The following is a 26,600-nucleotide window of genomic DNA, read 5'->3' as shown; positions in this document are numbered from 1 at the left end:
TAATTAATATATTTGTTTTCAATGACCTTGGTGTGTGGATGGTAAGTAAAATTCCTCTTCTTTTTGCTCACTGCATTAAAGCCCTCAGAACACTAATATTTTCTGTAGCAATCCCTGCATCTCAGAAGAAAACACCTATGTATTCATCGTCTGTTGGCCTATTTTTTTTTTTAATTCTGATGCATGTGCAAAAGGTAGTATTGTTCCACCACCAGAAATGTCACCAGAAAAATAAACAAAATACCCAAACAAAAACAGAGATCTACTTGTTGGTCTATCTATGGTAGTGGGACTAGGTACAATTGTCCAACTTTTGAAAGCAGGAAAAGTAACTGCTACAATCAACCCAATGACAGCTAATTCTTTTTGTTTTTAAAATGTACCCAGAAAAAAAATGATTTTGCTGAAACTTCAAAGAAAACTGATCAGTTTTGAAGCACTGATCTTCAATAAATACTAAGCAAATGAGGAAAAAAATTGGTCTCAACTCTCAATCGATGTTCTAAAGTTATTTGATGATGCCGCCGTAATGAGAAACATACATCTGTTTGGTCCTCCAAAACTGTCCTTTACCAGTAACTTCAATAACACAAACACAAGTCATCAAAGAAAGCCTACTACAATCTTCAATAAAAATAAATAACCTTTCATCAAAGTAAGTTAGCACTGAATTGAAATAAAAGCAATGGAATCTGATAGACTGTTGCATTTACCAAAGTGTCTGGAACATGATTATTGACCATGAATGGTTCATTTCAGCAGGAGAAAAAAGTACGTTTATGGTAGCTACCAACGGTGGCATAAAATGCAGTCAAATTAATTGACGATGGGGTGGTACCGTGGTATCTTGCAAAGATTTTGTTTAACTTATTAATTTTGTTCAAGTTTTCAATTCCCTATCAATAGCCTCATACCCCGAGTAGCCTCAGCAAGAGGCTTCTGTCTCCAGCTGACCAACATCTAGGCCAGTTAAAGTACATGTACATGTAGCATGTAAACAGCTACAGCCATGTGCTACTTGCGACAAGTGCTGTGAATTGTTAAGTGACAATTGGATATAGATCAAAACGAGAACTATCATTTGTTGTAATATATACATGCTGTGTTTTCTAACAGGATGTGAGACATAGATGAAGTTTATAACATATGATCTATACTTGAATTCATGAATTTATTATGGATTATAGATTGTACTACACAAATGTAACTTGTCTATATACAAATGTTTTTTTTAGACTAGCTTGCCTTCATTTAATCAAAATCATGATTTGTGCTCCCGTTTTTAGCACACACACACACACCCGCCTGCCATAATTTAGGAAAATGCATCAGTTTCATCAGTTAACTGACTTGGATGGTTATAACACAGTTCTATAACACGGTCGGGTTCTATGGACCCAAACTACCATGTTATAGCAGGGTCACACAGTACATGTATATATTACAATTCACCTTATTTCCTAATTGTCCAATCATTAATATGATGGAGTGACTTTGTTTTATTAGGTCTTACAGGTCATCTAGGCATTCAATACCAATTATTTCAGTAATGGGTGTCAATTTTTAGAAGTTAATTACACGAACCTTTGAATGGCAATTATATTCACTTTATCCTCATACATCCATATTCCTTTGAAACATCATTTATTTACATGCCCCCAAAAGTACATTTAGAAAAATCAGCATCAAAGTAAATGGACATTTTTCCAGTACAAATACATACTGAATGTCACATGCTGTGATGTCACAATGAAAGCTATGCATGTTGATAAACAAAGTCTCACTACCCTGTACTGTAACAATTAGATCTGATGTCCTCTTTTATTTATCCAATTTAGTACCAGGCCACCACTGTTAAAGTACATAGCGATCAATAAGTTTTGTCTGGACACTTCTTGATGACAGTTAAGGTGCTGGATTAACTAGACTTCAGTTAATTAAAATTAGTATTAAATTTTAAAACAACAATTTATATTAGGATAACTAAATGCTCATGCATGACCTGCAGGACTTTTACTATAAATAAATTGTGCTATAAATGGCTAAAAATATAAATAATTCGTACAAAAATCAATTAAATCAACTTTAATTTTGCTTCTTATCATTATTTAACAAACTAAAATTATAATAAATTTGTCTTCTTAAATATCATGGTAGACAAAATATGCGTATTTCATTGTATCTTGGTTTTAGAGCGTATTTCAGCTTTCGAAAAACACCACGTCTGGTACATACGAGTATTAGACCAACAAGTAGGTCTCTGTTTTATTTTTCTGACAGTGATCAAAAAATATAAAAAATTAAAAAAGAAGACCTACTTGTCGGTCTACTATGAGTATCAATATGACAGTATTGATGAAGTTTGTAAGAATAATTTGCAATAGCTTCAAATTAACTTTTACTGCTAGTGACATCATTTTACTGAGCTTCAACTTTATAGCATTCTGTTGAACTTTAAACCTTTAAGAAATATATATCGAACTTTATTATTGGCATCAACACAAAGCTCTAAACAGCCTCGAAAATACAGAACACCGCTGCAGTAAATTGATAAAGTATCGACTGGTACTGTTTCTCTCGGTGTTTGTTATCAGACCTGACGATCTTATTATCATACATTACCATTACATTATGAATCTTAGTATATACCCTATATTGAAAACATATGCATTAAATTATTTATCCTTGCACCTGGTCATCTGGAATGAACTACTCTTATAAGCAATCGTAGATGTTGGACTTTATCAAGACACCAGCCCAGACTTCGACAGATCAGCAAGACGCTTAGAGCTTCCGCTATGAATTCATGAGCCCCATTTTATGATGACGTTCTATTTGGAATAGTCTTTATTGTTTGGTTCACCAATTAAGAGAGTTCATTTTGGTTAATTTTAGGTGCAAAGGTAAGAAGTAGGTAAAGTTTGTTCAACTCTCGAAACTAGGATTATTAAAGAACGAAATCTTGTAATTTCTCTATTGCACTTCAGTGCCGCGCCCAGTTCTTTTTATTTCTGGTTGTGATTTCTTCCACGTTCCATATTTGCAAATTGAACTGATACAAATTGACGCTCCCGACTTAAGTGAATATTTATAGGTGACCACTAATTAATAAGAAGTTATCCAATGTTCAGTTTTTAATCACTTTCTATCGTTGAGTAAAGATATTGTAAAGTATACTGATTGTGATGGCTATACCATAGCCCTACAATGTAAGACATAGCACATGTTGTTTATGTTTTAGTGCTTGACGCCAACAACATAAATATCAGCGTCGAGGTCTTGCACGTAAAACTACCCTTCACCACCACTCAGAACAAGAAAACCTGTCAGATCTCATGCAAGATAATGGTTTTAATCAAGTCATTTAAATTCAGTAAAACAAAACAAAAACACCTGCCTGCTTTTTTCACTTTTTTTAAAGTTGGCTCTTGTGAAACGAAATCATGTGTAACGCATGTTTCTGTTACATGTTTTTTTTTTAAATTGTTAGATGTTATTATTCCAGCATTTGCCAATATAACTACTATAAACCTTAATTTGTTTGAAAAAAAACCCAGACTTTTCTATGACCATAGAAATGCTCCATAGGATTCATTCAAAGAGGATATTCAGACTTGCTATGCATCATGGAAAAAAACAAAACCAACAACTTGCTAATTAGTGATTTTAAAAATCATAGCAAACAGATGTGGTTCATTATGAAAGAGCATCTGTGCAAAACGACTATCGACTGGAATGGTGGCCTAAGTGGTTAGAGGATCCATCTTGGATGCAGGAGGTGGTAGATTTTAACCCCGGCTGAGTCATACCAAAGATTTATAGATATGGTACTAGCTGTGGCGTCATTTGGCGCTCAGCATAAAGAGGTTAGTGTTAGGACTGGTTGGCCTGGTATCAAGATAATGTAACTGTATGAGACATCATGCTACATGTCTGTGGCATGATACCCCAGTGTTATAAACTGCCACACTTCAGACATTGTAGCGATATGACTGAAATTGTTAAAGCTGTGTTAAAAATCTAAATCACATACATGCAAAACTATTATCAATTCCAAAAACTACGTATACTATGCAGTATATAATTTTATGAGATATCTTATAAAATTTATAAGATAATATGAATTATCGTTGTTTATAAGATATTTTTTGGCAAACTGACTGGACTGTATATGAGTCAGTGTGGTTCTGCTTATTTGCAAAGTATTGCACATCTTGCCTATGCAAAAATGATGAGTTTTTCATCCAAACAATGTGTGGAAAAATTTCTCCCTAAATGGATGTGGAATTTTTATATTTATAATGGAATTATTTGTTGGAAATACTACACGGGGGACCAAAATGGCTGGCCATTGGCAACTTGATCTTGCCCAGAAAAATAAAATGTGACGGTATTCTTAGTAAATCAAAATTTCTTTTTATCTAGCATTGTGTTGTGATATAGTTATTATGTGTTGATCAAGACATATCATTTTCCTAAGAAAATCGTAGTCAGTTTTTAGGTTGGACTTCGATTCTAAACATTGATGATGAAGCATCTCAACCATATCAGCATCTAAATTAGCCTGGATAAAAGTGAATTTAGTACTAGCTCATCATTTGAGGAATTTGCTTTCAGGGAGTTTAAATGATGCATCTACAGGATTAATCTACACAGTGAAAGAGAAATATTCCTCATGGATCTTGATAACATTTACATATTTATGTTTCTAATAACTTCTGGAAGTAATAGTCCAAAACAAAGGAAAATGATAAGGCAGATTTATTATGCAACACATTTTGATTGTCAGAAACCTAACCTAACAACTTGCTTACCTCCTACCGCAGGACAACTTGATAACTGTCTGCGTTCATTACTTGACAAACATGCCCCAGCTACCAAGTGCAGAGTATTAATTCATAAGTGTTCTCCATGGTATAGCAATGTTAGGGACCAGCTTTGCACTGCTAAAAGAGACCGCTGTAAAGCTGGGAGGCTCTGGCTTTCCACCAGACTCACTATTCATAAGCAAATCTATGAAGTTGCTAAGAAGAATGTCACAAATATAGTCCATGCAGCGAAATCAGCCCACTACACTACTAAGATCATGGAAAGTTCCAGCTGCAAAGAGCTCTTCGAGATTACTAACAAACTAATGTCAAGGAATAAATCAACACCACTTCCAACTACCTTCTCTCCAGTTGACCTTCCGGACATGTTTGCAGATTTCTTCCGTTCCAAAGTACAAACCATTAGAGATAAACTTGACACCACAATTTCAATTGACTCATCGTCACCATACAGTTAGGATACAGAATTTGAGTGGCAACCATTAGCAGCATTTGAACTGGTCTCTATGGATTTTGTACATACAGTCGTGATGAAGAGTACACCAAAGTCATGTGAACTTGATCCAATTCCAACATCACTGCTGCTTGAGTGCTTAGATCCAGTATTGCCTTCACTAACTGATGTTATTAATACATCTCTCTCATCTGGGGAATTCCCATAATTTTTCAAAACTGCCATTATAAAGCCTCTGCTGAAGAAACCAACACTAGACCATAACGATTCAAAGAACTACCGACCAGTTTCTAATCTCCCATTCATTTCAAAAATCTTAGAAAAGGTTGTTCTATCCCAGCTTGTATCTTATCTAAATTCAAATAGTCTTTTTAGCAATGTACAATCTGCATATCGCCCTTGCCACAGTACTGACACTACTCTTCTAAAAGTAGTTAATGACATTCTCTCTGCTATGGATAGCGGAAAGATTACAGTCCTCACCCTCCTTGATTTGTCTGCAGCATTTGACATAATAGACCATGATATATTACTTCATCGTCTCCAGCATGTATTTGGCATTCATGATACAGCCTTACTGTGGTTCAAGTCCTACTTGGTCAACAGGACACAATTGTATCTGCAAATGGAATACACTCCAGCCCAGTTGATCTATGTTGTGGTGTTCCATAGGGGTCTGTTCTTGGACCTGTTCTCTTCATTCTGTACACTCAGTCGCTCTCAAGTGTCATAAATCATCATCCAGTGTCTCACCAATTGTACGCTGATGACACCCAAATATGCAAATCTAGCCACCCAACTGAAGTTGATGCTACCTTCCAAGGTGTAGAGAGGTGCATTTCTGATGTGAAATCATGGATGACTTGTAACAAGCTGCAGATGAATGATGATAAAACTGAGGCCATTCTGATCACAACACAAAGACTTTCTCATTCACATCCTTTACCTCAAACAATAAATATCAGCAACGCCAACATTAAATTCACACAAACAGTACTCTCACATTGCACCAACATGTCATGAACATATGCAAGGCTGCATATCTTGAGCTGAGACACATCAGCTCAATTTGCAAATATCATTCAGTTGATGCCACTAAAACACTTGTGTGTTCATTAGTACTTTCAAGACTGGACTATTGTAACTCAATTCTGTCTGGTTCATCTCAATACCTACTCCAGAAACTTCAAAAAGTTCAAAACACAGCTGCTCAGATCATACTTAGAGTACCACGATCAGAGCACACCTCCCCGCTGCTCTGTACCCTACACTGGCTATCCATTCGATCTAGAATCAAACACAAAATTTGTTCTCTGTGCTACATTTCACTGTCGGATTCTAGTCCAACATACCTATCTGACCTCACCCATGTGTACACACCAGCAAGATACTTACGCTCCTCTTCTGACAATCGTATACCCATTATTCCCACTATGAAAACAAAGTCATATGGACAGTGTTCTTTTGCATACCAGGGCCAGCAACGTGGAATGAATTGCCCACTGAACTTAGACACAAAGACACAGTGATCACATTCAAGAGGGTTCTCAAAACTCACTTATTTCGACTGCAAGAACAAATTTAAAGAACTAATAATGTTTGCTACCTGAAATATTCTCAGCATGTTTTTTATTTTTTTAATGTTTTTCTAATTTTCATGTTGTTTGTTTTTGTAATAATATTATTATGTTTCTTATCTTATAGGTGTTGTCTAATGTAAAGTGCTTAGAGCTTCTAAAGATTAGACGCTATACAAAGTCCTCATTATTATTATTATTATTAATGAAAATAAAAAGTATTTAGGAGTTAAAGGGATTTCTGTTAACGTTTTGAAAAGCAAAATCTTCATTAGGATGTTATCCAGTCTAATTTTATTTAATCATTATTCTGCATATGGTTTATAATGTTAGAGATGCACATACTCTCTGATAACATGAAAACCAGCTGGAATCAGTTAGCTATACTGATCTGACAATGACCAGAACAAGCAGCTGTTGCAAATTATCTACACTGGAACTAGTGCCAAACTGTAGAACCCCATAAATCCTGTTCAGGGCAAACAGTATTAGTCACCTGAGACACCGATCTCTTAATGAGTACTTGACAAGTAGACAGACTTCAAAAACAAACTGAGAAATTCTTTGGGGAGAAAATTAAGTCCAGACTTAAAAAGAAAACACTAAGATATTCATATTGTTGCTGCTGTGGAAGAAGTTTGTAGGCAATACAGATTATACCAGTTACCCAGTCAAATATACAACTCCACAATGTAGCCAGTGCACAAGGAAATATGGCCCATGCCAATGGAAGCAACACAACTAGTGTGCCCAAACATCTGCCACTATCAGTCTCATTACAAAGTAGAACCTCAAGAACCAAAGGACAGTGTTGTTATAATAGATAGCTAGGTAGTAGGTTGCTCCATTCTTCATGCAGAAAATGTCATAGTTGAAAAAGAATGTCAAATTATGAGCACTATCATGTGCCACTGTACAAACAATAAATGATGAGATTAACATGTACAATCTTGAAAACATTTCCAGTTGTTGTTGTTGTTGTTGTTGAGTTCAGTTATAGTGGCCTGCGCACCATTGTGCATGTGCCACTTTTTCTGACTGCACCGCAGCCTGCTAGTTGTTCATGGGGAAGGGAATGGTGCCACCTCCCCCAGGCTTTTATGGGTTCAAGGAACCCTGATAGCTTGGCCTCCATCTGTGGGTCCATAAAGGTCCCTTACAGTTGAATGGTTGGCTGTCATTAGTGGGAAGGAGAGCCTGGGAATGGTCCTGGTTGCTTCATATCGCTGGTTTCTTGTTGCATTTACCTGGTGTTTCTTGTTGGTTTTTTGGGGTTTATTTTCTTCAAATTGTTTTAAAGCGGGGGGGGGTCTATGCTTTTTATTAAGGTTGTTAGTAGAAAGCATGTATGAAGAGAGATTTTCAAGGTTATTATGGTATTACTAGTTCAGGGTGTGCTTCCTACATTATGTTATTTATAAGTTTTTAGATATTGCCTCTTTAAGTTATTTATTTATTAATGTTTTTAGAGATTGAATGTTAGCCGATTACATGGTTCTTTAAGGACATCTAGAACATCCGATTTTGTGGTTTCCTTAGTTTTTGATAGGTGCTTCGTAAGTGAATTATTTATTAATATTTTTATAAAATTAAATGATATGTTATGGGTTTTATGTGGGGGCTTCTAAATTTATTTAGCTAGTTACTGGGTCTTTTGGTTTTTTGGGGATAGTAATTATATTTTGTTCCTAAGTCCAGCTGAGTCTATGAATTTATTTATATTTTTATATGATGATTGTTTATTTTTATTAGAGTCCATAAGTAAGTCTGGGTATGTGTGTGGTGATCCAGTCTCTTTTTGGTTTTTGGTAAATATTTTCCTAGCGGGTTGATATTTTGGGCATATATTGAATATGTGGTGTAGATCTTCGGTGGTGTGGCAGTTAAAGCAGTTAATGGTTGCTGGTTTGGGTCCTATAAACTTTCCAAAACTGCTTGCTGGTTTAGTTTTTCCAGTTATTATCCTGTTTATGGTTTTCTGTTCTAAATATGTACCCTTGGGTAGCTGTATGTCCCTATCTACGGTTTTTGGGGTTTCATGGTGCTTTTTACCATTTGTGGAGGAGTTCCAAAAATCTTGCCATTTTTGGTCTATGTATGTTTGTGCGAAGCTTAGTGCTTCTGTAGAGCTATAGTTAAGCTTGATAGAGTTTTGATCTCCTAGTTTGGTTTGTGCAACTTTGTCTGCTGTTTCGTTGCCAGAGATTCCAATGTGTAACGGTATCCACATGAGCTCGACTAATTGATGTGCTGTGGTGATATCATCGATTAATTGGCATGCTCTGTCGAGGAATTGTTCCCTAGAGTGTGTATTGTGATTTTGGATTGATTTGATAACACTTAGGGAATCGCTTATAATGACTGCTTTAGGTATTTGGTTGTCTTTGATTCATTGTAGTGATTCAAGTATAGCCCAGAATTCAGTGGTGTAAATGGAGCAATAGTCATAATCTGGATCCCGTTTTTATATTGAATTCAGGGATGACTATTGCTGCTGCTGTTCTTGGTGGGTTGTTTGTTTTTGATCCATCGGTATATATTTTAACATAGTCCGGGTATTTTTGGTTGATTTCGTTTACCAGCACAGGTTTTAGTAAGTTTTCTTGTCCTTTGTTGCCTAATTTGGTAGCTTCAATGTTAATCCTTGGAGGTTTTTTTAACCATGGTGATTTGTTCTGGTCTGTATTGTTTGTTACCTGTTTTTTTAGTAGAGGTATCTTTTCTCTTAGTTCAAGGATTACTTTGCTACTTGGTGTGGTGGGTACGATTTTGGGTTTGAAGACAACTTTACACTTGTTTATATCTATTTTGGTGGGATGGTCAGGGATGGTCCTGGCTTTTAAAAAGCTGTCGCCAAAATAATCGCCAACCTCAATATTTTGTCGCCAGTTTTCAAAAAGTGTCGCCAAAAACGTAGTGTACATTTTTCCAAGTGTTAATTTAGTCTATTAATGTAACAGGCAATGAAAATTACAAAAGATGGATTAGTTAATACTTTAATTACAACAAGCATTAACAAAATGTTACAAAGTGTTACATGAAGATCCGTCGCGATTTTAGGGCTGCCCACTTGTTGAATGCAGTTTCAAAGTCTAATTTTTCACATCTGTACATGCTGATTCTCATTAAATTCTCGAGAGATGAGATGCAGAGCTTATTTCTGATGTCAGGTTTTATGAGGTTCATCTTACTGAATCCACGTTCACAGTCCTCAGTGCTGACAGGTGACACCAGTAGTCTCTCAGCAGCCCCCCCCCCCCCCTTTATGGCTAGCTTCACAAAGCTTATAGCGAATTGCTTCCAAAATCCCAAGAATGATCACTGAATGCTGTATAAATTTTCTCGACAAGAAAAATAGGATCTCCATTCCCACGAATGAAACTTACACGAGTCAACACCTGGCAATATTGGACCGTATATATAAGCGTAAATTCACACCCAATTTAGGGATTCTTTCACTCCTGTATTTTGAGAAATAAATAATTATTATTAATTATGCAAAACTGTTTTTTTTTTTTGTTTTTTTTTTTTGCTATTTCTTGTTGCGGAGTTTAAGTCTCTGCAGCCGTAACACGGGACTGATGGCAAAAGGAAAAGATCAATGAGTAAAATGCTGCACTGGCGACAGATGTAATTGTGATTGAGATTTTTTTCCATTTGCTTTGTATTTATACACAGTAGTCGGTACTTCAAAGGTTATCAGTTTTCTATGAAGGTTCAGCAAAATTATTGTATTGGTATATGTATAAAAAAAAACACAGAAGAATTAGCCATACAATTAATTGTATCTGTTCTATTCGCGTCTTCAGAAGTCGGTCAGTTGTAGGTATAGTGCGGTAGCATGATTGACTGTATCGCAGCATACAGTACTCAGCCCAGATGTCAGCATAAGCAGATTATGATGTAACAATGCACTGTAAAGATAGGGTTGTCAATAAGAACAAAGGATCGTTTGTGTAACAGATTGATTCCAATGCATTGCTTAGTCAAGTTTATGGCTTCCTTTCGTTCTGGCTTTAAATTTATTCAGTCCAAATCCATGATTGTATGTACAAATTAAATAACCAAAAAGTATGTCGCCAAAAAAATCGCCAGATGGGATATTTTTGTCGCCAATAAGGAAAAAAATCGCAATTTGCGACATTGGCGAAGCCCAGGACGATCCCTGGATGGTTGTCTGGGTGGGTATCTAATCGAATGGAGTATCGGAGGAGCGGTTCTTGCCTACGTAATTTTAAGGCTAGTTCTCCTGTTAGTGTTTGTAGTTCTTCTAATGATGTTGAGGGGAGTGTTCCTGTGCATAATAGTAAGGCTTTTCTCTGGATAGTGTCAAGTGTTTGTAGTACAGGTTGCTTAGCTGAGTTACATGCTTGGCAACCGTAATCCAGTTTTGATTTAATTAGGGTTTTATATATCGTAAGGAGGTTTTCCTGGTTGGATCCCCAGTCAGTCCCTGTGATGTACAAGAGTAAATTGAGATCTTTGTTACAATTATTGGTAAGTGTTCAATGTGCTGTTTCCATGTGAGGTGCTTGTCAAAGAACATTCCTAGGAATTTTACTACTGTTATATTTCCAGTTGTGTCATTTATTTTGGAGCAAATAATGAAGCACAAAGAGGTGATGATTTGGAAATTACAGAAGAAGTATATGATAGAATTCAGAGATAAATCCATGCTCAAAATCCTAGATGTGAAATAGTACTGAGTGAGTGAACTAGCACCATATAAAAATTGTAGTGTATGAGTTATGAACAAATCCATCAAAAGACTGGCACCACATTGGAACTGCAAAATGGTCTACAACTACCAGGGTTTCATTACCAGAGATGGCTATGTGGACAATGTAAATGTATGTTGTAACAGTTATGTGTCCTTGAGTGCCCAAAATGGTGAATGCAATCCTGTTAATGTTACAGTAATTTCAGGAAAAGTGGTTTAATTTTGATTGAAATGAACTTTTTGAATTGGAGAAAGTTATAAATGAATAGGAAAGAATTTTACATATTAGTGGACATAAATAAGGACACCTTATAAATCAACAAATAAAGAAACACTGCTTGGATTTTGTGGAACCTTTTGGAATTTTCTTTTCTCCAAGAATTCCAATCCCCAAGAATTAATGGTCAGACCCTTGTGAATCCTCTAGAGTAACACCAAATTTTAAAAAAACACTTGTGGATATATACACAAATAGAAAAGAAATGGTTTGAGAATTTTTGTTCCAAAACTTAATTCCAATTGCGCTTGTACTTTTTACCTCTGTGAAATGTCACACGCAGTGATATAATTTTCTAAAAATAGCCATTCGGACAAGGCGAACTAGTGTAATGGCGTTCAGTGTTCTTATCCATGTTATTGTTCTTATTATTGTTCTTGCTGAAAACCATGTACCAGGCATTAAATTTGTTAATCTGAATATGGATGTGCATTTTAGTTACAGTGGTGCTTAAGCCTGCAGACTGTATAAAACATATCAAATTTGATGAATCTTTCTAGAAAAGTATAATAAACAAATTGCTTGCATTTCATCACTGATTGATATACCCTGAATATTTTGAGATGAAAATTCCAAGGGAACTGCCAGCCCCCCCATTAAATAATGTTGATGAAGTATTCTTATATGTGATTCATGTTTTAAATAGGGAGGGGTGTATGTTGTTGTTGTTGTAGGCTTTAACACCATTTTTCAGCACATGATAGGCTATACATGGCAGCCAGAATTAATGGTGGAGGATGAACCTGGGAAAACCTGGAAAGAACCACTGACCCACAAGAAGCCACTGGCAAGTTTTCTCACTTACCCACATTAGCCGAATCCGAGACTCGAACCCACGCAGACAGAGGTGAAATGGCAGTGATCCGTAATGGAGAGTGCTTTAGACCACTCAGCCACTCAGGGCCCCAGAGGGGTGTATGTAGGAAAGTCACTATTTCTAAGAAAATGAGTTTTAATGCAATGTCCTGTGATATGGTGTATCGTGTTTTAGTTCTTGTCCTTTTAGTTTTATGTATAATTGTTTTATGTGATTTGATTGATATGTAATGATTGATATGTAATAATGTCTTAATATCTTCATGTCTTTATGTTTATTTTTTCTATGATAAATATGTTAACCTATGCAGTATCATAGTGTTTCATCTTGCTTTTATTATTGCATTGTGTCGTATCAACCTTTGTGTTGTAGTAGCTGCATCCAAATTGTATGTCAGTCCTGTTATTTTTAGGTACTGTTGTCCTATGTTATGTACTGTTGTCATGTGTTTGTTTTTGCGTTTATATAATTCCTGTGTTTACGGAACCTTTGAAAAACAATTAATTCACAATTGACAAGGTATTGAAAACAAATATAAAATCTTAAATTAATGTACACTAGATAATGTAGATAAAAAATCTCACTACTTACTGCACGTTTGTTACTAATTTTTTATTATATGCAATATTTCTGTTGAGAAAAATATACCTAATTTTTATTTTGCTTCATCAAAATATACTGCACAGAGGTTTTCTATGAACAGTGATGGTTGTGCAGTAAATGGTTTCATGCTGCAACTGGTGTAGACCCTCTGCTTGAAAATTTACTCTCTCTCTCTCTCTCTCTGAATCGAAATTCACTAAACTTGGAAGTACATAGAATTACACATTTTTCTTTCGAATAACCTTTTCTTCTGATAGTCATTATCAGTAACGACAATCGGAGTAAACCTCTTTTTATCAAGACATATTTATTTATCAAGGTTCAGTGGTACCTGGTTTTCCTGCCAATACTGCTGCCAGCTGTCTTCATACCCTTTAAAAGGATCACAACTTACTATCAAAATTACGAACACACTTTCTTTCATTACAAACTTGCAAAAGTCATGATCAACAGGAAACAACTTCTGTACCCCTAATCAATGGCTTTTAATTATATATCATGTATTGAAGAAGCAAATGATAACTTTTTCTTTTTAAAAAGTTTCTTGCCAATAAACTCCACTTTCCTGCCTAAGTACCTACCCACTCTTCCAGCCACTGACTGACAAACTCAGAAGCACCGTGTACAGTGCAGTTTTGTCATGTTGTTTTAGGTCATGTAAAATGTAATTGTATTGATTTTGTTTATATTTGCAGAAAATAGCACAAATTTCAACAGAAATTAACTCTGGAGCACAAGTTTCCGTGGTGTGAAATTGTTATACAGTAAGACTCGTGTATGATATCAAAACATTACATACATTAATTGATAAACAAATTCTGAAATTTTTTAAAACAGAAATAAATATTCAAAAGACATTAAAATAATATTGAGGACAAGTCACCACCAATTTTGTAAGTTTTAAATATGAGCATTTGTCTGTTATTTTATAATGTCATTAAAATAATTTTTTTTGGACCAATTTCAGTTTCTTTCAGTATTATCTTTAGTTTTCTTGTTTCTTTTATTTTTGTCTATTCGTCTACATCCCTTCAAAGCAATGCAATTTATTTATTTTTACACATACATGTACAAGATCAATCACATCCCTTACATGTACAATATATTAACATTAAGGCACCAACTTAAAAATATGTTTCCTATTGCACTGGTTTTAAAATGAGCTTAGGTAGGTAGGTTATTTTTTTCTTTTAACATTTTATATATGTAGTGTACTAAATACTTCAAGTACCGAGTAAAACCAACTCAAATAGATGCACAAATCAGTTTCAGGATTTTTTTGTTTAAATTGACCTGAGGGGTGAAAAAGTGCAAGTGCTAGTGTTGGCAATTAAAAAAACAAGGATGGTCAGCAGACCAGAAACACACATTTATTTTGGCCTAAATATCAAATCAGATCTTCATACCAAGGTATCATGAAAACTCAGATTAACTTCATTAATAGATCATCGATGTCTAACACGATAAGGAATTATCTTAATACATCAATAAAGGAAAACCAGTTTTTCCTTCATATTTTGAGATTAAACTGGGTACTTATATTTGGGAGAAGGCAAAGTTCATTATTGAATGCAGATGCATTCTGAACTACATTTGTTTAATTTTTGGTTGTGGGTTTTTTAGTGAAATATTACATTTTAATTTAATTGGAAGACACATTTATTGACTTAAACAACAAGTAAGAAAAATTGAACTGTTGATTTTATTATGTTCATTCCAGCAAAGAAACAAAACATCAAGCTTCTTGTGGATGTTTGTGGTGCAATCTCGAATACGAATAGTGCCATAAATGTATAATCAGCAAGCAATCATGCATATGAATAGTACCATAAATGTATACTCTGCAAGCAATCACGCATATGAATAGTGCCATAAATGTATAATCAGCAAGCAATCATGCATATGAATAGTACCATAAATGTATACTCTGCAAGCAATCACGCATATGAATAGTGCCATAAATGTATAATCAGCAAGCAATCACGCATATGAATAGTGCCATAAATGTATAATCAGCAAGCAATCATGCATATCAATAGTGCCATAAATGTATAATCAGCAAGCAATCACGCATATGAATAGTGCCATAAATGAATAATAAGCAAGCAATCACGCATATCAATAGTGCCATAAATGTATAATCAGCGAGCAATCACGCATATGAATAGTGCCATAAATGTATACTCGGCAAGCAATCACGCATATGAATAGTGCCATAAATGTATAATCAGCAAGCAATCACGCATATCAATAGTGCCATAAATGTATAATCAGCGAGCAATCACACATATCAATAGTGCCATAAACGTATAATCAGCAAGCAATCACGCATATCAATAGTGCCATAAATGAATGATCAGCAAGCAATCACGCATATCAATAGTGCCATAAATGTATAATCAGCGAGCAATCACGCATATGAATAGTGCCATAAATGTATACTCGGCAAGCAATCACACATATGAATAGTGCCATAAATGTATACTCGGCAAGCAATCACGCATATGAATAGTGCCATAAATGTATACTCGGCAAGCAATCACGCATATGAATAGTGCCATAAATGAATAATCAGCAAGCAATCATGCATATGAATAATGCCATAAATGTATAATCAGCACACTGTGTACTAGGTTGTAACTGGGCTGCAATGCTGGGCTAGTAAGATGTATCAACAGCTTGTGAGTTGACATGAAGTTATAGCAGTCTTGCTACATGTTAATGGCATAAGAAGAAAACTGATTGGTATTAAATTCTGTGTACTTTGGCTAAGGTTTAAATTAATATTTGGTATTAAATGCAGTGTATCTTGGTTAAGATTTAAATTGCTATTTAGTATTAAATACAGTGTATTTTGGCTAAGATTTAATTCACTTTTTGGTATTAAATACAATTTATTTTGGTTAAAATTTAAATCACTATTGGGTGTTATGTACAGTGTATTTAATACCATTTAGCCATGAGAACTATCTAGAAAATAAAAGTACTAATTAATTGTTGCATTTGTTTTTCAAAAAGTAGAAATGTTCATTTTATGACAAAAATATTCCAGATTTTATGGGGGCTATTAATTTAATATCATGGGCTACCATAGAAATATTGGCTTATGTTCCACAAATCTTTATTCCCCATTAAGAGTAAATTTGGAAAATTAGGAACAAATGGGAAAGTATCAATGACATCCTAATTTGAATATATAAATTTATTTTTCTCCAAGTATTTTGTGTATGTACTGTAGTATTTCGGGTGCCTTGTATTTTTGTGGTTGCTATTTGATACTTAGATATGACAAATAAAAACTATGGATAAAAAAACCAAGAAAAATTGCTTGTGATGCAATCATGTATCTCAGTAGTGACATTTCTGTACAATCAGCACATGAGCAAAGCAGAAACTTGCTAACCATGAGGAAAGTACTGGGTAGTAAATAACTACCATATATACTTGCTTATAAGTTGAGTTCATCTGCAAACTGCGCATTTCCAGATCTGCTATCACATGTTGTGCTGCCAGATTTGGATCTGTGCAGTTTGTTAGGAGTAATCAGTAGAACAAACAACATAGACCCTGATCTGCAGGTACCTTATGCTATGGCAGATAGGGATCTTTGTTGTTTACAGTTTGACTTGACTTATAAGCAAGTATAGATGGTATTTTGACATCCTGTACTGGGGCTCATTAGGGAGGTGTAGCAGTTCAAGGAAGCTGTAATGGTAACCATCTGAGTTGACATCAAGTTGTAGTGGTCACTCTAAAGCTTACTAGCGAAGGGAGAACACTGATACAGCAAATGAAAAAGGTATGAAGCTGCAAAGTCAAAATGAACAGGGTTACAATATGTTAATTGTAAATTCAGAATTGTCAGATTTTTTAAAAAGTTTCACCTTTCTATATTTCAGAGAGGAAATACAAGCACAGAAATGACTGAGCTTGATGCCCTGAACCAAGGACTATCACAGATGCACATTCATTGTGAGATGTGTTTTCTGAGAAATTGTAACATCACACCAGATGAGATCAACAGCTGTGAGATGTCATACTGTCCTCAAGGTTGTGGGGCACGCCTCCATTTATGTAAAATTAATGACCACTCCTTTGTCTGCCTTAAAGAAAAAGTACATTGTATTAACTATGTAAATGGTTGCCCCATTGTAATGCGAAGGGAAAAATTCAAATTTCATTTAAATGTATGCCCAGCTAGTGTAATTCCGTGTTCAGTTCAGTGGAACCGATGGCCCATGCATTCATCAGAGGAAGGATGGAAGGCACCACTACCTTTAGATAATCCCCATGTTCGATGTACACAGTTAGATGTTGCATTGGCAATGAGAGATCAAAGAATGTTAATGAAGTCTTTCAAAGTTCCAAAAAGAACACGTAAGATTTTATGTAATCCTCTGACTCAGAAATTTCCACCAGTTCCTTTCCCTTCTTCTTATGTATCTGTGGAATCAGACTCAGAAGAGACATCACACACAATGTCGGATGAAGATAAGGGGGTACCTTGGGACAAGTCAAGACCAATACCTGGCCTTCAAGAAACAATATGCTCACACTTACGTTCACCTGTTAGGAAAGCTCCAGATAGTATGAAAGCTATGATTGACTATTCATTTGGTAAACAAGGTTTATCTAAACTTGCAGAACTGTATAAACAGCAAGAAGAAGAAAATCAAAAACATCAGCAAATGATGGAAAATGGATCATTGGGAGCAGAAACCGAGAATAGTGAATCAAAATCCCATACATCTTCAAGCATGTCTTTAGACTCCGATAGCAAGCTTTTGTCCCAATGTGATGATGGTTCTATGTCAATGGGTGCTGTAGGTGTAAAGACAAATGATAGCAAACGAGAAATCAGCATTTACAAAACAAAAAAGAAACTACATGAAATTCTAGGGCTTGACCTAAATGTTCAGTATCTTCCTTCCTATCTGGCTAAGCCAATCAAAATGTTCACTTTCATGTGTTCACAAGAGTTCCGCAGAGACGAGTATCCCTGGCATGAGAAGAATTTTCACAATGATATTCAACACAACTTGAATGGATGGCTTGAGCAGCGATGTCCTCTATCATATCTCGGGTGTTGTTTCACTTTCCGACGACTGAGTCCAAGTGTACCATGCAGTCGAGTCATTCATAGCACCTTTCATGAAAGCTTGGGGCTGGAATCTCTCACTTACATGGATCAGGAAGAAGATAACATAATTTACCCTCTTGATTGCTTGAATTTAGATCAGCATGATCATAGCCATGACTTAGTAACTGCAGAATCAAGACTAAGGGAAGCAACCCCAGAGGTGTATACTTCGTATAAATTTGACTCTGATGTTCAGATTGTGCCAAAATATAAGTCTTATTTTTCACGTGAGACATCTCCAGCTTTTATACCTCCAGAGCAGTGTGATATTTTAACTAGACTTCCATTTGAAATTCTGCAGAAAATCGCACAACATCTAGATAGCTTTAGTCTCATTAGTTTGTCTGTTACATCACGTATGCTTAGAGATGTTTGCTGTAGCATTCTTGACAAAAAAGGAATTGTCTGCCTTGTATGGCAAAAGCGAAAATCAGGACAGCAAAACCCCTTCTTGTGGAATGTGGCTTATAAAGTAAGTCTTTCTGGTTACATTATACATCTATTGGTTCATAATTATTTTATCACTGTTGATCAGCTTGTAAAGGGAATGGCAACTCGTGACACTGAAATGTAGTCTGATTAAAATCATATCTCCACAGAAACAGAAATTTGAAAGCTAAGATTTGATCAGTGGATAAAGAGGTAAATAAAAGTACTAGACCTCTTAAAAAAGTCCATCAGATCTCGTAGGAATGTGGAGATTTGAATGTGATCAGACTGTACCTGAATGCTTGTTGCCTACCATTTACTTTTCACATTGAAGTTCGATGTTCACATTAAAGTCAGTGGTGTACACAGCATAATTTGCATGGCTCTTCATAAAGGCCTAATGAAATGCCTTACACAACCTTATACAAGTGTTTCCAGGCAGAGTGGACCATAGTGGAACACTGTCTTACTAAAGTAAGGTATTATATGGAAAAAAAATAATTAACTTAATTGTTTAGCTTTCTTTGAGCAGTTCTGTTAAAATATTTGAGTAAAGTAAGTAATTTGCACTCTTGTCAACTTTCATAATATGTATGACTTTCTCATGTACAGAATTTTCTCTCATGAATCAAAACATGTTCCATGAAATGAACATACAAACTTTTTATATTTCTCCAGACATTGCCCAATAATTTTTATTTGAAAACTTTCATAAATTACTAAATTGTTAAATAGTTTATGCAGTATGACTTTTTAAATTGAAAGTTAGAAATGTGTGTTAATTTTAAAGATAATGGCTTTAGTAAAACAGTATCAAATTACCTGCAAATGATGCAGTCTTTTTATGTCTGTGCAAGAAGCACATTCTAATAAAAATAAATAAATTTGTAATAATTCTTATTTCAGCGGTGGAGTTTTAGTACATCATTTACACCAATAACAGAATGGAAAATCAACCAATCATGTCTTTCTGCTGTATCGGAGCACCTGAAAATTTGTCCATTTAACCAACCAGATCATAAAAACATCAAAACAGAACCGTTCAAGGCCATTAACCTAGAGTAAGTTGACACACCACAGTTTGGCTTCTTCAACAGTTAACAGCAACTTCTAGACAATTATACTGGTAAATTTAGTTTTGCAGCTTGTGGGCAGAATATCAAAGGTGTATATCACCCATTTAGTCATGATTCATGATACAAATGACCTGATACAGTATCACGATGTATACTTTTCTTTTTGGATGTTTAGCAGCCAGTGTCTTCAAGATCAGTTTCATCACAAGAGTTTACTGTTCTCTTGAAATTTTAAGAGAAACTAAACTGGTTGTGGTTCTTTGTCACTTGTGAAATAACTCATGCCCTAGAAACTGAAGCAACTGTACAGGTCTATAGAATGATATATGTGATAAGTAATATTTGTGATATTATCATAGATTGCCTTTGCAATGTGTTGTCATCAGATTCAGCAGAACAGAGGTATCAGCAAAATATACAGATTGCCGATATTGTATAAATTGAGATGCCTTCCTAGGTCCATGTTAATTTGTTTCTAATATCTGCAGTAATGAGCTATATTGCAGAGTAGCATGTTTACAATAATCAGCTTTGTCCCTAACTGAAGTTATCATAGCTCTACAAGTCCCTAATTATACTGATGTTGGTTGATTTTAGAGCAAAAGTCACATGCATATTAATCTGGCACTCAAAGCTAGTTCTATGGTACCAATTACAGTTTTTGAAAATAAAAGGCCCAAAATGCACCTAAAAATGCTTGAAACAAGTAGAAAAGTTTTTGTAGAATAGAGAAATGTTTTATATTTGAGTGACAAAATACCATTCAACCGGAACCAGATCCCTTGGATGGTGTTTGACCTTAGTTTGTAAGTTTGCACCATCAGCACCAGTAGCAGATCTGCCAACCCTTGCTCTTTGACCAGAAGTCTTAGGGAAATGGCCCTTAAATATGAGACTTATAAAGCAAAAAATATGAAAATACAGTTGGTTCAGTCAAGTCTTGACATTGGCTTGTCCAGCTTTGGTCATGATCTGCATTTGCATATTGGATTCAGTCAAGTTGGTCAGGAGTAGTTAATATCCTTTTTTCTGCCCTTGTTTTTTATACCAAATTCATTAAGGGGTAATTAAGGTTGTAACATGCATGAGTCTCAAAAATAGCTATCTATTGAAAAACATAAATACCTTTTTTCTGTCCATGCTTTGTTTAGATGACACAGGTTCATTTTAGAATCAGTCCTGGATAAAGAAAAAAATTTAGTATATAATAAATACATTTTAATAAGAAAATATCAACTTGTGTTTTCTCAGTGATAATTGCACTCCTTACTTCATGCAGTATCACTCAAGAAAAACTCCATCATAATTTTCATTGCAAATATAAAAACCTTTAAAGACAGCAAGAATGTTTGACTTTTGTTTACTGACTTATGTCCTCACTTTACATTTTTTGAGTACATATATAATTTATATTCAATATTTATTGCTTAGATGTCTTCTGACTTTTTTTTTCTTCAAGATATTCTGTAAGTAATCAGTTTCAGGTATATAAAAAATCCAATATTTTGATTGCTCTCACCTATTTAAAGAATGAGTCAGATTTTTAAACAAAATTAAATTGTTTATTCAGTAAAAATTATGTTATGTAAATTCTAAATCAGAGGTGGATCCTAGGCTTTTTCTAACCAGGTTCAATTTTTAGGACTGGTTAAGATTTTGCTTAAAATGTATTAATTTCAACGATTTTACTATCCTATTTGATCAGTAAAAGGTATAATCTTCTGACATGCACATACACACACCCTTTTGGGACTGCCACTGTTAAACTCAGTGGTTTCTCTTATAACAAATACTTTTGGGTTCACTTGATATGGTTTTATAAGGAAATGTTCAGTAAAACAATGTATACTAAAAAGTACACAAAGGGAATTCCTTCATTTGTAAAATTCATTATATAGTAAAACCATTGTTATTGTTGGCAATGTAGTGATGGATTACCAAATCACAGTGAACTGGATGCAGATTTTGGACAACCTAAATTGGTTAGATGTCCTCACATACTTTGAAAAATTGGCCTTGTTTTTATTACTGCAATTATGGAAGATGATACATTTTTTGCATAGCAGTGGGAATTATTTTAGCAGTTGACTTAATATGACTTTCATGACATTTTACTGAAATTAATCAGTCAGCATTTCATACTTTCAATTCCTTTAGTTTTTGATTGGTTTTTTAAAATATAAAATATCCAGTAGGTACAAGAATGGGAAAGCAATGGTTAATTTTACAAAGTCATTTTGATATCATGAAATAAATTTTCACATTTAGATTTGACATCCATATATCTTCAACTGTTTAAAAAACATATTTATCATGCAAAAACTTATCAAAGGTTGAAAGGTTCAAACTTGAAAAATTGTTTCCACAAAACAACACAAGTTAAGCATTTGTTGCGTTGAAAATTTTGTGGATGGCTTGCATCTGAGACAGGAAGGTCACCTTTTGATTTAGGATTCAATGTCAAGGTCTCAATGACTCCAAGAAGTGTATGTTCTCTATGCAGTCCAAAGTTCATTATTTAGTAAACATATAGCCTGCAATTTTTGAGAATTCAAGACATACAGATCAATCATAATAAACAGTCAACAACTTTTGAGTTCCAGAAATATAGATGATAATAAACAAATAGTCAACAAGGCAGATTAAATGGTGCATCCCAGACATCAGGTTTTTAGTAAATAAATAGTCAACAAGGCAGATTAAAATGGGTGTTCCAGACATCAGGATCATAGTAAATAAATAGTCAACAAGGCAGATTAAAATGGGTGTTCCAGACATCAGGATCATAGTAAATAAATAGTCAACAAGGCAGATTAAATTGGGTGTTCCAGACATCAGGATCATAGTAAATAAATAGTCAACAATGGGGTGTTCCAGACATCAGGATCGTAATAAATAAATAGTCAACAAGGCAGATTAAATGGGGTGTTCCAGACATCAGGATCATAGTAAATAAATAGTCAACAAGGCAGATTAAAATGGGTGTTCCAGACATCAGGATCATAGTAAATAAATAGTCAACAAGGCAGATTAAATTGGGTGTTCCAGACATCAGGATCATAGTAAATAAATAGTCAACAATGGGGTGTTCCAGACATCAGGATCATAATAAATAAATAGTCAACAAGGCAGATTAAATGGGGTGTTCCAGACATCAGCATCATAGTAAATAAATAGTCAACAATGGGGTGTTCCAGACATCAGATCATAATAAATAAATAGTCAACAATATTTAAAAATTTTATGTAGTACTACAGACACAGATTATAGTAAACCATTCTGACAACAGATCATGTGAACAGATTGCATGCAAACCAAATTAGTTATTGTTTATATGCATTTTATACATGGAGAATAATGCAGTACTAAGAATACATTATGTGAACATATATTGTATAATAGTCATCTTGGTGATTGCTAATGTGTGTTTTATACACGGAGTGTGCAAGTAAAAACTGTATCATGTGAACAGATTGTATGCAAGACAAATTAGTGTTTATTCATTAATTGAATGTTTGAATGTAAACATAACTAATTTGCACGATATACATATCATCAGTGGGACATCAAAAGTTTATTTTGCTCTAATATGAAGGATTTTTATTGAATGCTTTTTCATGTGAAATGTATCTCATATTTTTTAAGTCTTGGCTGAAAGTGATAGAAATGTTTGCACAAGTAGGTGTAAGGAGATATTTATATAATGGCCAGATACATCAATTTATTTAAATAAATAATAGATGAGTGTACTTTATGGTTCTACCATTCTACTTTTGTATGATGCTGCATTATACAATGATAGTTACCTTTATTATCTGTTATTGTTTGTGATGGTAGGATATGACATTTTGCCAGTACAATTAGTGAATTTCTGAGGTGATGCTTTTTTGTTTCGGGTTTATTAGCTTGTTTGGTAATGTGTGCCTGTATTTATTATTGTTTATTATTTTTTACTTATCTTTTTTTCCGGTTCATAATTTGACATGAAGTTTTAGATAAAGATTCTTGTTGTTTTGTTGGGTTTTTAAAAAAAAAACATTTTTTCACTCCTCAAATTATATATGAAATGTATTATAATATGAAGTTCCAACTCTTAACAATTATTGTCTGTAAGAGAATCTCTTATAAACATTAATTTGTCCTAAAATGAAAATGGTGCTCATTTGACATTCAGTATGGCTGCCAATGCAACAAGCTTAAAATCTTGTCATCTCCACTCCTGAATTGTCATATCAAAGTAGGGTTTTCACTAAAGATGATGTCTACTTCATATATGATGTCTAGTTGTTAAAAATGAAAATTGTGCCAATGTGACTTACAATATGGTGAGCACAACGGCCATCTTGAAAGTCTTGTTATTGCTACTCTTCCTGAGAGACAGAGTCATATCAACATTGCCTAGCTGGTCTTAAAACTCATCTGATCTGATATGCATTATTGCTGCAATGGTGGCGATCTTGAAAATCTTATTGCTACTTCTCTCTGATGTAAAGTCATCTTAGCGTCAGGTTTTCACCAGAAGACATCTTGTGTTGTCCAATTCGTACTAAATGAATATGATGCTAATCTGAAATCCAGTGTGGCCACAGTGGCAGTCATCTTGAAAATCTTGTTGTTGCTACTCTTCCTGACAGGCAGAGTCGTATCAACATTGTCTAGTTGGTCTTAAAACTCATCTGATCTGATATGCATTTTCGCTGCAACGGTGGCGATCTTGAAAATCTTATTGCTACTTCTGACGTAAAGTCATCTTAGCATCAGGTTTTCACCAGAAGACATCTTTGTGTTGTCTAATTCGTATTAAATGAATATGATGCTGATCTGAAATCCATTGTGGCCACAATGGCAGCCAACTTGAAAATCTTGTTGTTGCTACTTATAAAAGGAAAGTCGTAACAACATGGAATTTCACCAGAAGACTAATTATGATTTCTAGTTTGCCCTGAATGAAAACTGTCCCAATCTGACCTCAAATATGGCTGCTACAATGAAAATACTGAAAATCTATTCACTAATTTTCCTCAGTGGATGATAATATCAACATGGGGTTTTGACTAAAAGGCTGCTAATGGGTGTCTAGTTTGTACTAAATGAAAATGGTGCGCCCCGAGTGGCTGAGTGGTCTAAAGCGCTCTCTGTTATGGATCACTGCCATCTCACCTCTGTCTGCGTGGGTTCAAGTCTAGGGTTCGGCTAACGTGGGTATGTGAGAAAGCTTGCCAGTAGCTTCTCGTGGGTTGGTGGTTCTTCCTGGGCTTTTCCTGGGTTCTTCCTCCACCGTTAATACTGGCCGCCATGCATAGCCTATCGTGTGCTGAAATGTGGTGTTAAACCCCACAACAACAACATCCATTATAGCTGCCAGAGCAGCTAATTTAACAGTCTTATCACTCAAAAATATCAGATGGTTTCAACACTCAGCAGTTAAAAATGCAAATGGTCTTATCATGAATTTCTGGAAATTCTCTTTGGACAGTTGAGTGTCAGGCCCTTTGAGGGGCTTTTGTTCATACATTATTATTCCACAATAATCACAATTAATTTTGGTCCTTTGATGTTTTTGCTTTTTAACAATGAACCCAATATTATGACAGAATAACCAAATACATGTATTTGCATTTAAGAATCAGCTGGAATCATTTTTTTTTAATACCTAGAGTATACCCCCAAACATAATTCATAAAATGTGTAAAAAAAAACTAAAAAAAATATACAATTTTAAGGTACCGGTATTATATATCAATTTTAGCTCACTATTCATACATAGTCTTTCACTTTTTTGTATTGTTTCGTGATCTTATTAGTGTAGGATAGTCGTTAACATTTATAATTTATGAATCATTTATTGGTGTAGGATAGTCGTTAACATTTATAATTTATGAATCATTTATTGGTGCTGTGTGATGTAGCTGACTGAAACCCATTTGTTATTATTAACACATTATGAATTAGTATGTGCCTTCATATCATACTTGTAATGATATATAAACAAAATTTAAATATTTTATAATGAATTGTACCTTCCAATTAAAATCCTCTTTGTATTACTCCTCATATGCTTGTTTCAGTTACTAATACTGTTTCAAATGAAGTTATAAAAAAATTTGTTGTGGCATGTCTGCATTCATTATAGTGGTGCATATGATTTTTCTCAATAAAAAGCTTAAACTAGATTCTTGCACACACATCCTCCCTAGTATGTTTTACATTGGGATATAAATCTTGCTGTGTCCACATATCTGTTTGCCTGCCTGTCCGTAGGCCATATATCTGTTCATCCACAAACATTTCCATTTCTAGAACATAATTATCGCACTGTTTAAGATGTTTCTATCTAACTTGGTACACATATTGAATTAATGGTCAGATACACATTTTGGATTATTAGTAAGCTGCACATATTGGACTAGAGGTCAGGTACACATACTGGACTATTGGTCAGGTACACGTATCAGACAAGTGGTCAGGTACACATATTGGACAAGTGGTCAGGTAAACATATTGGACTCGAGGTCAGGTACATGTATTGGACTAGTGGTCAGGTACACGTATTAGACAAGTGGTCAGGTACGCATATGGGACAAGTGGTCAGGTACATGTATCAGACTAGTGGTCAGGTACACATATTAGACAAGTAGCCAGGTACACATTTTGGACAAGTGGTCAGATACACATATT

General features: G+C 34.7%; 2 protein-coding genes across 5 annotated transcripts in view; one reads left to right on the top strand and one right to left on the bottom strand.

Moving 5' to 3' along the window:
* Positions 1 to 2,825, bottom strand: part of LOC149770076 (C2 domain-containing protein 5-like) — a 163,840-nt gene extending 161,015 nt beyond the window's left edge. For 2 of the 3 annotated variants that reach the window (XM_089949438.1, XM_089949440.1), the window contains exon 1: positions 2,650 to 2,763. The gene's annotated coding sequence lies outside the window, so the exon portion shown is untranslated. Of the gene's footprint in view, positions 1 to 2,649 lie in introns of all 3 variants that reach the window. The other variant, XM_089949439.1, reaches the window with a different exon arrangement.
* LOC149770075 (F-box only protein 30-like) lies at positions 2,815 to 26,095 on the top strand. 2 transcript variants are annotated; one of them, XM_089949442.1, is made up of 3 exons: positions 2,815 to 2,903; positions 17,177 to 18,889; positions 19,753 to 26,095. In XM_089949442.1, the coding sequence occupies exons 2-3, from the start codon at positions 17,198 to 17,200 to the stop codon at positions 19,909 to 19,911; spliced, it is 1,851 nt and encodes a 616-aa protein (XP_089805568.1). In that variant the 5' UTR covers positions 2,815 to 2,903; positions 17,177 to 17,197; the 3' UTR covers positions 19,912 to 26,095. The 2 variants fall into 2 exon arrangements, with proteins under 2 accessions (XP_089805568.1, XP_089805567.1); XM_089949441.1 differs by lacking the exon at positions 2,815 to 2,903 and adding an exon at positions 9,793 to 11,357.
* Positions 26,096 to 26,600: the final 505 nt, after the last annotated feature.

The sequence above is a fragment of the Sinohyriopsis cumingii genome, unplaced genomic scaffold, assembly GCF_028554795.1.
Source record: "Sinohyriopsis cumingii isolate HCF-2022 unplaced genomic scaffold, ASM2855479v2 utg002725l, whole genome shotgun sequence".
In the NCBI taxonomy this organism is placed as follows: Eukaryota; Metazoa; Mollusca; class Bivalvia; order Unionida; family Unionidae; genus Sinohyriopsis; species Sinohyriopsis cumingii.
Note: the sequence above shows the minus strand (reverse complement) of the source record. Positions and strands in the feature narration are given on the sequence as shown.